Source organism: Panthera onca, chromosome A1 (assembly GCF_046562875.1).
Source record: "Panthera onca isolate mPanOnc1 chromosome A1, mPanOnc1 haplotype 2, whole genome shotgun sequence".
In the NCBI taxonomy this organism is placed as follows: domain Eukaryota; kingdom Metazoa; phylum Chordata; class Mammalia; order Carnivora; family Felidae; genus Panthera; species Panthera onca.
The window spans coordinates 95,507,451-95,518,504 of record NC_138339.1 but is presented as its reverse complement, the minus strand read 5'-3'; the positions used below and the strand labels follow the sequence as shown (position 1 = coordinate 95,518,504).

Sequence of the window (11,054 nt, the reverse complement as noted above, 5' to 3'; positions counted from 1 at the left end):
GCCTCTCCAAGCGCGGTTCTTTTTAGAAAACAGAAGGAGGAAAGGGGTGGGGGGTGGGGGGGGGGGGGGGACAGGGTCACTTCATCTCTCCCCCGTCCTGTGTGCCTAGAGCAGCCCTGGCTGCCCCGCTCTCTCCCAAGAACCCTCGCCCGCCCAGGTCCCGCTAGACCGCGTCTCCTTCCCCTCGCCACACGCAGTCCGTCCCCTCCGCCGCCCACGCTCCCCGCTCGGCCGCCCCCTCTCTTCCCGGCGAACCCGCTTCCCCGCCAAGGGGGCCGCCCCGGCCTCGGCCCTCCCCCGGCTCCGGCCGGCCAGACCATAAAGAGCCCGGCGCCCTCGGCGGAGGCAGCTCCTAGTGCGCTCAGCTCTGCACCGCCCCCGACGGCAGCCCCGGAGGCCGCGCCCCGCGCACCCTGCACCTGCGCCGCCCGCGGGGCCCGACGGAGGGTCAGCGCGCAGCTGGGGACACCGAGGCACGGCCAAGCCGCCTCGCTCGCGGGCGTCCGCGGCTGCAGGAAGAGCCAATATGCTGGCCCCGCGCGGAGCCGCCTTCCTCCTGCTGCACCTGGCCCTGCAGCCGTGGCTAGGGGCCGGCGCTCAGGCCACCCCCCAGGGTAAGTGGGCTCGCGCCGGGGCGGGGGCGACGAGCCCCGGGTTCCTCCTTCACGCTCCGCTTGGACGACAGGAGGGACCAGCTCCGCGCGCTGCTTGGCCCTTGGCTCCCGGGGCCTCCGTCGGTACTTCTCTGACCCTCTGGGGTCCGAGTCCCAGCATTTTGTGATTGGAAGTGGCGATTAGAGTACAGCATTTTCTGAGAGACCATTATCCGGCCATGAGACCACTTCCCTAAACAACATCTTAGGGGATTCGAAACTTATTTTCAGTCCATGCAAAGAAGTGGAGTTCATTTCAGAGCTCACCCTTCGCTAGACCTCTAACACATCCTGAAATCCAGGTTGTATCCCCTGCGGTTCTCTCTGGCCGGCCATCCCCTAAGCCTTTGCCCCCTAAACTCCGACCCGGCAGGAGCGAAGTTCCCGAGAAAGGCACACGCAGCTTTACTCTCTTTGCCCGGCTACTGGCTCTTTGCTGCTCTTTGGCCCCCGAAACCATCTTTGGGAGTCGGCATCATCTCTTGATTCCTGAGATGAATAGAGCAGGAAGGACCAAGAAGTCGGTGTTTCTCTTCTAGAGGTAAAAATTCGATAAATACTTTGAAAAGACAGCTGAATAATCTTCAAACCTCTGTGTGAAATGGGGTGAAAATGACCATTGGGCAGAATGCACTTAAGTTTAAACTGATTTTTTTTTTTTTTTGTAAAGGTCAAAAGGAAGAAATTACTTAAGCAAGAAAAGATGTTAGGGCTCTGACTGGCCATCCAGTGATGACCTTCACCTGTTGACTTATTACTGCGGCATGAAATAAAGCTGGAAGGAGTCAACAGGTTGAAGTGAAAGTTGTTCTTCCTCACAAACCCAGGGTGAAGCATGCCTCTGAGGGAAGTCTCCAATTCCTCCCTCTCCTATTGCAGTAATAACCCATTTAAACTTTGCATGTCACCAAATAACTCCTTTTGATTTCAGACCAGGCAACCAGAATAGTGGTTTCAGGGGGTAGGTAATAATACACTGCATTTAGTTTGCCTTGAAATATTTGAAATACTATAGTGTGTATTTATTCATTGTGACCTCTCTTCAAGGAAGGTAAGAAAGTTTTTTTAAAAAATTGAAGTGTAATTGGCACAGAAGGATATATCAGTTTCAGGTGAACATGAAACATAACGATTCCAAAATTGCATACATTGTGAAATGATCACCACAATAAAGCCAGTTAACATCTGTCACCATATGCCATTACAAAAAAAATGATTTTCTGCAATGGAAACTTTTGGGGTTTTCTCTCTTAGCAACTTTCAAATATGCAATACTGTATTATTAACTATAATCAGCATGCTATACTTGAAATCCCATGACCTATTGGTTTTATAACTGGAAGTTGGTACCCTTTGACACTTTTCACCCTTGCCTCCACCCCTACCCCCCCCCCCCACCACCAGTATGCTCACTGTATATGAGCTTGGCTGCTTGTTGTTTTAGTTGCCGCATAGAAAATGAGATCATACAGTATCTGTCTTTCTGTGTCTGACTTATTTCACTGAGCATAATGCCCTCAAGGTCCCTCCATGTTGTCACAAATGGCAAGATTTCATTCCTTTCCTAGGTTAAATAATTTTCCATGATATACATATACCACATCTTCTTTATTCATCTATTAATGGACACTTGATGGTTTCCATATCTTGACTATTGTACGTAATGGTTCAGTGAACATGAACCTGTATATATCTTTTTGAAGTAGTGTTTTTAGGGTTTTTGGATGAATACCCAGAAGTGGAATTGCTGGATCATAAGTAGTTCTATTTTTAGTTTTTTTGAGGATCCTCTGTACTGTTTTCCATAGTGGTTGCACCAATTTACATTCCCACAAACAGTACACAAGAGTTTCCTTTTCTCCACATCCTTGCCAACACTTGGTATTTCTCTTTGATAATAACCATTCCAACCGGTGTGAGGTGATAACTCATTGTGGTTTTAATTTCCCTGATGATTACTGATGTTGAACATCTTCTCATGTGCCTGTTGGCCACTTGTATGTCTTTTTAATATAATTTATTGTCAAGTTAGCTAACATACAGTGTATACGGTGTGCTCTTGGTTTCAGGAGTAGATTCCCATGATTCATCGCTTACCTACAACACCCAGTGCTCATCTCTATGTTTTCTTTGGAAAAAAATATCTGTTCAGATCTTCCGCCCACTTAAAAATCAGATTCTTTTTTTGCTATTGAGTTCTAGGAGTTCTTTATATAGTTTGTATAATAACCCCTTATCAGATATGATTTGTCAATATTTTCTCTCATTCAGTAGGTTGCCATTTCATTTTGTTGATGGTTTCTTTTGCTGTTCAGAAGCTTTTTAGTTTGATGGAGTCCCACTTGTTTGCTTTTGCTTCTGCTGCCTTTGCTTTTTGATGTTAGAAAGGAAGCTTTTCGGGGTGCCTGGGTGGCTCAGTTGGTTAAGTGTCCGACTTGGGCTCAGGTCATGATCTCAACTTTGTGAGTTCAAGCCCCACATCAGGTCTCTGCTGTCATCGTGGAGCCCACTTCTGATTCTCGGTCTCTCTCATTCTCTCTGTCCCTTCTCCACTCAAAAATAAATGAACATTAAAAAAAAGAGGAAGCTTTTCAAAACAATTCAAAAGTTTTCTGATTGTACATAGCATTTGGCAGTTTTAAACTTAGGGGTTAATATTTTGTGTTGTATGAATTCCTGACATGTGAACACACAGCCTCATGGTGTGCTGCAGGTTTGGATTTTGCTGCTTCTTGGAGCTGCCTGTTTCATAGGACTCGGAATAAGGCTGTACTACCTAAATTATCTGGTTAACTTAGTTGCTGTAGATTATCAGATTAAGTTCAGTTTCTGATAGATTGTTTTATTGAGTTAATTAGTCTTACCATCATCAGCTCAACTGAATAATAATTTGTATCCTTTCTCCTGTGAGCTGCCTTGCTAGTCTTATTGGTATGTATTCAATTGTCATACCGTGGTAGTTGGACTGATTCGTAGTAGTAATTTCACCTCTAACAGTAGAAGGTTGTGCTTAGATCGTGGCACTATTAATGAAATGTAATAACATTAATAGAAAATTGTGTCTCATTTCCTTTTCAAAACACTCTCCAAACTCATTACCAACTAATCCCAACTCTGCCTCTTGAGAGAGAAGCCAATGGGTTAGATGAGCCTTGAAGATTGAAATAGGGTAAATTTAGCTTGAGCTAAATCATGTGCATAATCCTAGTGAAAGCAAGACTCTAGAATAGCAAGAGTTTAGTGTTGAATGCAGTTCCCATACCTTGAACACACATTGGCAGATGGCTTGTCCTGAATGGAACTTTTAGACATATTGTCTCATTTTCCCTTGTTCTTACTGATGGAAATGTAAAGCTTGCAATTCTCTGGAAATTAAAAAATTCTGTTTCCTTTTTGAAGTACAGTAGACAATAGTCTTCATGTTTGGTGGGGGGGGAGCGAAGTCCTAGAAGGAACATAATAGATGTTTTGCTTTCCAGTATTTCTAATATTAAACACATTATTTTGTAAGGTCCTTAAGTACATGGGAAAGAATACATATCCAGTATAAAGACAGATAGTTTCTTAAAGAGTAGAAATTCTTGAGTACTTAGGGTTTTGCCTGTTTGTTTTATAACTTTTATTTATTTTTTTCTTATTACAAAAGTAACACCTGTTCATTGTAAAAATAAAAATAAAAAATTGCATAAGCAAAAAAAAGGAAATAAATGTATAATTTTATGACCCAGAGATAGGTACTATTCATGTTAGGTTCTGTTGTGTTGTCTTTCAAATGTTTTCATTTGGAAATATATATTTCAAGTGGGGTCATGTTACATGTATAGTTTTATGATTTTTTCAATTCTTTATATCATGAACATCTTCCATATCTGTAAGTATTCAGCTGCATTACTATTTTTTATAGATAATAATCCACTTTCGGGAGGGACTAAAGTTTATTTATCAAGCGCTCTAATAAAGGACCCTTAAGTTTCATCCAGTGTTTTGATATTATAAACAATAATTTGTTGAACAGTTGTAGTGCTACAGGATGGCTTGGATGGCTAAAATCTCTTTGGTCTCTGTCAAGCCCTTCTTTCTCTGCTAAGGACAGTTCATGTTTTCATTAAAAAGTGCTATGCTAACAAGGCTTTGGTTTTCCACCTCTTCCAGTTAGATTTTCTCCCATTTTCTTTGGATATCTTTGGGTATCATTGTATTAATTGTTTTTACAGTCAGATGGTGAGAAAAATACCTTATTGTTCAAGTTAGCAATTCCTTCATCATTAGTTAAGCATATGAACAGTGTGTGTGTGTGTGTGTGTGTGTGTGTGTGTGTGTGTGTGTGTGTACATACCACATCCTGCAGGAACTTCAGCCTCTAAACCTTTTTTTCTAGATACAGTAATGTGTATACACACACACACACACACACATACACACAAAATACTTATTTGCCATTGTAACTCTTTTTCTGTAAATTGTCTGTAAATTGCTTTTTCATGTTCTGTGCCCATTTTCCTTCTGTTTTTAAAAATTTTTTTTCTTTTTATTTTTTTTAATTACATCTAAGTTAGCGTATAGCGCAACGATGATTTCAGGAGTATATTCCTTAGTGTCCCTTACCCACTTAGCCCATCCCCCCTCCCACAACCCCTCCAGTAACCCTCTGTTTGTTCTCCATATTTAAGTGTCTCTTCTGTTTTGTCCCCCTCCCTGTTTTTATATTATTTTGGCTTCCCTTCCCTATGTTCATCTGTTCTGTGTCTTAAAGTCCTCATATGAGTGAAGTCATATGATACTTATCTTTCTCTGACTGCTGTGTCCATTTTTCTATTGCTTATTTTATTAATTTGTAAGAGCTTTTTATAAATTATGGATTCTATTACCCTTTTCATAACCAGATTATTGTATCTAGAAAACAGCTTTAGAGGCTGAAGTTCCTGTAGGCTTTGGAATTGTTCAAACAATATTAGTATAAACCAACAAAAATACTGAATAACTTCTAGTGAGTATTACCCATTTGGCCCTTGCCTTTTGAATAATTCTGGATGTATACTCTTAAAGCTCTCAAAAATATTACAAATATGTATATGTATCTATATATCTAGATAGATAGATAGATAGATAGAAAGAAAGAAAAAGAAAGCAAGAAAGAAAGAAAGAAAAAGAAAGAAAAAGAAAGAGAAAGAGAAAGAAAGAAAGAGAAAGAAAGAAAGAAAGAAAGAAAGAAAGAAAAGATAGAGATAGATGCATCCAACCTGGGGCTAGAACTTACAACCCTGACACCAAGAGTCTCCTACTCTACTGGCTGAGCCATCCAGGCACCCCTGCATCAGGATTTTTAACAGAGAAATATGGGAGAACTATATATGCACAAAGGGAACACTTGGGTCTCACAGAGACAGCAAATTGTTTGCTGACACACTGTGTCCCACCACATCCATTCTTTCTGCTGCATGCGTGGTATCATTTATCACTGACCAGAAAACTACAGTCAGCTCTGGTCCAGGGGGTGCATGAGAACCCTAGGGCAGGCATTTACTACTTGGAGACATAAGAGAAACAATGACTTGCATGCTCTCATCTGTCTCCCTTGTAGCCTTTAGTGCTTTTCCTAGTGGGCTTTTTCAGAGCCACTTCTTGGGCCAAATGTGATTTAAGGTTTGCAAATTTAGTCTTCTCTTGGGAGTTCATGACCTAGTGATGATGATTGTGCTGTATTTTTTCTGGTTCAAATGTCCAGCCACTGTAAGAATGATAAGGAAGAACTGGTGAGTTTAGCAATGTAAATGGTAACAGTGTTCATGTACATTATATCTTACTGTCAAATTGTGTCCCCTCAAAAAAATGTTTGTCCCAAACTTCTTTCACTGATTATCCCTTTCTCTCCATTCTCCCTAGTCTTTGACCTTCTCCCATCTTCCAGCCAGAGGCTGAACCCAGCTGTTCTGCAGCCAATCCTGACAGATCCCACCTTGAATGAGGTCTATGTGATCTCCACCTTCAAGCTGCATTCTAAAAGTTCATCCACCATCTTGGGCCTTTACTCTTCCATTGATGGCAGCAAATATTTTGAATTCACTGTGATGGGACGCTTAAACAAAGGTAAGCACATTTGCAGAAATCATTTTCCTAAGAATCTTCTTTTCCTATTTGAACCTTTGGGATCTTCTTGCCTTGAGATGGTTCCCTCCTCCAATTTTATACTGATCCAACATTCATGTCAGTTTTCAATACAAAATTCTTCTGATTGTTCATTGACCTGTCTGGGGAGGATGAGTTGATAATTTGGAGAGAGGATGAAGAATTGTTTGTGGCCAAAATGCCCTTTGACATTGTCCCACCTCCTGTTATTCTGAGTCCAGTTTGGGAAGGGACAGGACCCAGGACCATTAGGCCACTGACTTAGTTCAAGCTGTTAGAACAAATACCATAGACGAGGTGGTCAAACAAGAGACATTTATTTCTGACAGTACTGGAGGCTGAGAAGTCCAAGATCAAGGTGCCAGCAGCTCTTGTTCATGGAGAAAGCCTGGGTCCTGCCACCTTCTTGCCATGTCCTTCCATGGCCTTTCCTCAGTGTGTGCCAGTGAAGAGAGCAAGCTCTCTGTCTTGCCTTCCTTAAAAGGAAACTAATGTCATCGTGAGGGTCCCACCCTCATGACCTAATTTAAACCTAATTACTTCCCAAAGGCCCACTGCCTAATACCACCACACTGAGGGGTTAGAGCTTCAACATCTGAATTTGGGCGGGGGGGGGGGGGGAGAAGGGACACAAACATTCAGCCTCTAACAGCCACCCACACCATTCTTCTGTTCCCTCGGAAGTATGTGGCTTAGCAGACCTAACTCCCAGCTCTGCAAGAACTTCCCTGGACTTGATGCAGAGAACATACCTCAGTCACTAGAACTAAATGAACATCGTTCTTTTCCACCTGTTTCATCCCAGTTTACGCAGGTCTGTCATCTGTTTGGTTGCTTTGCTGTCAAATGTTTCATTGTCACAGTGAGTTACTACAAATACTAAGAAATGATTCTCAAAGAAACAGGTCACTATTTTTTCATCTCCTTCCCCTCCACCCATGCCCTGGGGACAACACCTGTTCCTGCTTATTGAGGAATGTGACAGATACGTGTTCCTGCTGCCTCATGATTTTAATAAAAAAAGGGGGGGACTGGTCCTTCTGGCTAGATGTTATATTTATTTCACTTTGCTTTACTTCAAGTGCTTCAGACTCTCTATCAGATTCTAATTGTGATTGAACATTTAATTTTCAGATATTAGGAGCCGACAGAAATTCCTAATTCTTAGCTTTCATAGGACTACAGAGTTAAAAGCAGGAAGGAATGGGTTTTTAATTCCTTTTATGTCAAGTCCCAACCACCCCCCTGCCCCTTCCCTCCCCACTCATATGTGCTCTCTCTGTCTGTACCTTGGGCCTGTCAAGGGCTGTGTTGAGGTCCCAAATAGCGAAGGGAGTCTGGGGACATGGTGACATGTCTCAGCTTGGTGACAGAAAGGCCTTCTGTGGAGTGAAAAACTCTGCTCCTAGCTTTTCATCCTCACTGAATCTCCCCCCTCCATTTCACAATTGTCCAGTATGCGTGAGCCCATTGTGGAAAATCTGTGTTGCCTGGAAACACAAGGCAGCACATTCCCCAGAACGGATTCTTTTTGTTGATTCTATATGGGCAGAGGTAACACCAGATAGCAAGATGGAGAGGTAAGGGTGTTTTTAGTGCTTCCTTTGAACAACCAGCAGTCATGTGATTCAGCTGTAAACACCAGCTGATCTCCATGTTAGAGGAGAAGACCCCAAGGTTGGATGAACACCTCTCCACCTTTCTGGATTTTGTTAGAAAATGAAAATTAAAGGAAAACAAAGAGGAATTTATACCAGAGTTTGGAGAGTGGACGAACTTGACATAGAGAATTTTCACTGGAGCAATAGAAAAAAGTATAGAGAGTTGCCAACACGGTGAATCTGAAGGTTCTGTGAAGGAGCAGTAGCCTTCAGACTGGAACAAGAAGGAGAAGTGACTGGGTCCATCAGCTCCATGGAAGAGACGGGGTTGTGATTGTGACTCCCTGTCGAGGTATTTGATAGTGGCCGTGCAGGCCTGACCTGGAGGATCGAGGAGAATCATCTACCTTGAAGGTGAACCCCAGTCACTGTCTAGGGATCTAGATGAGCTCCTACAGTAAAGTGAAGTGTATTGCGTGAAGAATGTGAAGCACAAGTTGGCCAATGAGCTCCCTGCTTCTACAAGTCAGCCTTTGCATGGCCGCCTCATTATCGTTCATAAGCATAACTTGGATGGAGTTAAGCTGGATGGCAGAAACCTTTAGTAGCTTCCCATTCCAAACTGAATAAGATACAGATGTCCCTGCTGAGCTGTCAGAACTTTCTGTGGCATGATCTCGCAACCAGCCTTTGCAATTTATCCCTTCTTCCAACCCTCCATGCAGCCTGTGCTTGAGCTAGATGGACTAGTTACCATTTCCTGGGCCCACTCATGCTGTCTGTCCTTTTCTATCCTTTTACTCTTGTCCTTTGCTCCCCACTGGTACCTTTCCTGCATCATATACAGATACCAAAATCCTAAAGATGCAAGACCGTTCTCAAATTCTTTCTGACATCTTTTATTACGATTTCTACAGAAGGTACTAATCTTAGTTTGCCTTGTTCTTGAATTCTTCTCTCCAGTAGGTTGTAAGCTCCCTCAAAGCAGGAACTGAGCATCCCTGAACTCACCTTTGTGTCTTTTGTAGCCTCTAGCACAGTGCCTTGTACATAAAGTAGCTCATGAGCAAAGTGAATAGAATAAATGGAGGCTGTGAAGAGTAGCCTTGTTTATTAAAGAAGATATATACTGTTGTGAAAATTCTGGAACTATACAATGTCTGGCGCATAATAGTTCTGGCTCAAATGCATTAATGAATTTTGAAGACCATTTGGATGAGGACATAAGGGAAATGGACTATTTCTGATATAAATGATCTATCAGATTGTTAGTAATACAGGTGGTGCAATCTTGGTAGAAATAAGCGTTCTACAGAAATCACCTGGCTGTACAGAAGATCTGGTTGATATTTTTCTTGTATCTGGCATAGAAGCAACCTTCCAGTTAGGATTTTGAGTTTGAGTCACAGTTAAATCTCTTAACAGCTCTGTCCCCATGAATATGTCTCTGAAGTGCTTAGCCTTGGTTTACTGTCTCTACAGTGGGGTTGATTGATTGCAAGAGCTGAATTATATAAGTATACTTTTTATAGACTGTGAAGCTCAATAAAAATTTCAGGTTCTTCCATATGCTTCTATAAGATAGGTAGAAAGAAGAGGAAGAGAAAGATCTCTGTTTTTTTAGGGGACTGTCTTCCAGAGAGGATTTGGTGAACTCTTGGCTTGCCTTGATGAGACCTTCACCTTTCAGAAAAAAACAATAAGAACTGCTTCTTTAGTCTTAGTTTGTTTGCCACAGAAGAACAACTTAGGGGGTGCCTGGGTGGCTCGGTCGGTTTAATGTCCGACTTTGGCTCAGGTCATGATCTCACGGTTCATAGGTTCAAGTCCCATGTTGGGCTCTGTGCTGACAGCTCAGAGCCTGAAGCCTGCTTAGGATTTTGTGTCTCCCTCTCTCTCTGCCCTCCTCCTGCTCACAATCTGTCTCTCAAAGATAAATAAACATTAAAAATTTTTTTTAAAAGAACAACTTGGTGCTGTGGAAATGAAGGGAACCCCAAGAATTTGCAGTAATAACTGCAGTCAAGCTCCTTAGCATTAAGATAGGACATGTCAAATAGTTCAGAGTAATGGTTCACAGAGAAGTCTGTGGGCTAAAGAGAAACACAGTATAAGAGAGCTAGATGAGTTTCAAAACTAGAATTCTGGGGGCACCTGGGTGGCTTAGTCGGTTAGGTGTCCAACTCTTGATTTCAGCTCAGGTCGTGATCTCATGGTTTTTGAAATCGAGCCCCATATCAGGCTCTCCACTGGCCATGGAGTCTGCTTAAGATTCTCCCTCTTCCACTGCCCCTCCCCCCACTAAAAAAATTAGAATTTTGAACCCAGTAATGAAGGGGGACAATGAGGTGCCTCAAACATTAATAATAATATTTATGTGCCCATCCAGTGTCCCAAGAGTGTTCTAAAGGCTAAAACCTCATTATCTCTTGTGATCTTCACTGTATTCCTATGAGGTGCCTTTGAATTGCTTGGTTTTAAAATGGTCATGTATAGAAAATGGAAAGAATAGTAGTGAACTTTAGGACGAACTCCTGGAGGATTATATTACTACTCTTGTATCTTGGGATTACCTGGAAAAGAAAGAGCTGGGATTATTTAAAAGAAAATGAGTTCACTAAAAATAAGTCATGCCAAACTTTTTTTAAAGTAGTTTCTAAGCTGAGAGATCAAA

At 42.2% G+C, this 11,054-nt stretch overlaps 1 protein-coding gene across 1 annotated transcript in view; it reads left to right on the top strand.

Moving 5' to 3' along the window:
- Nucleotides 1-328: 328 nt before the first annotated feature.
- THBS4 (thrombospondin 4) overlaps nt 329-11,054 on the top strand; it is a 45,254-nt gene continuing 34,528 nt past the window's right edge. Inside the window, exons 1-2 of the mRNA XM_078448589.2 lie at nt 329-614; nt 6,537-6,740. Coding sequence (XP_078304715.1) covers nt 527-614; nt 6,537-6,740 — 292 coding nt within the window. The 5' untranslated portion in view covers nt 329-526. The remainder of the gene's footprint in view (nt 615-6,536; nt 6,741-11,054) is intronic.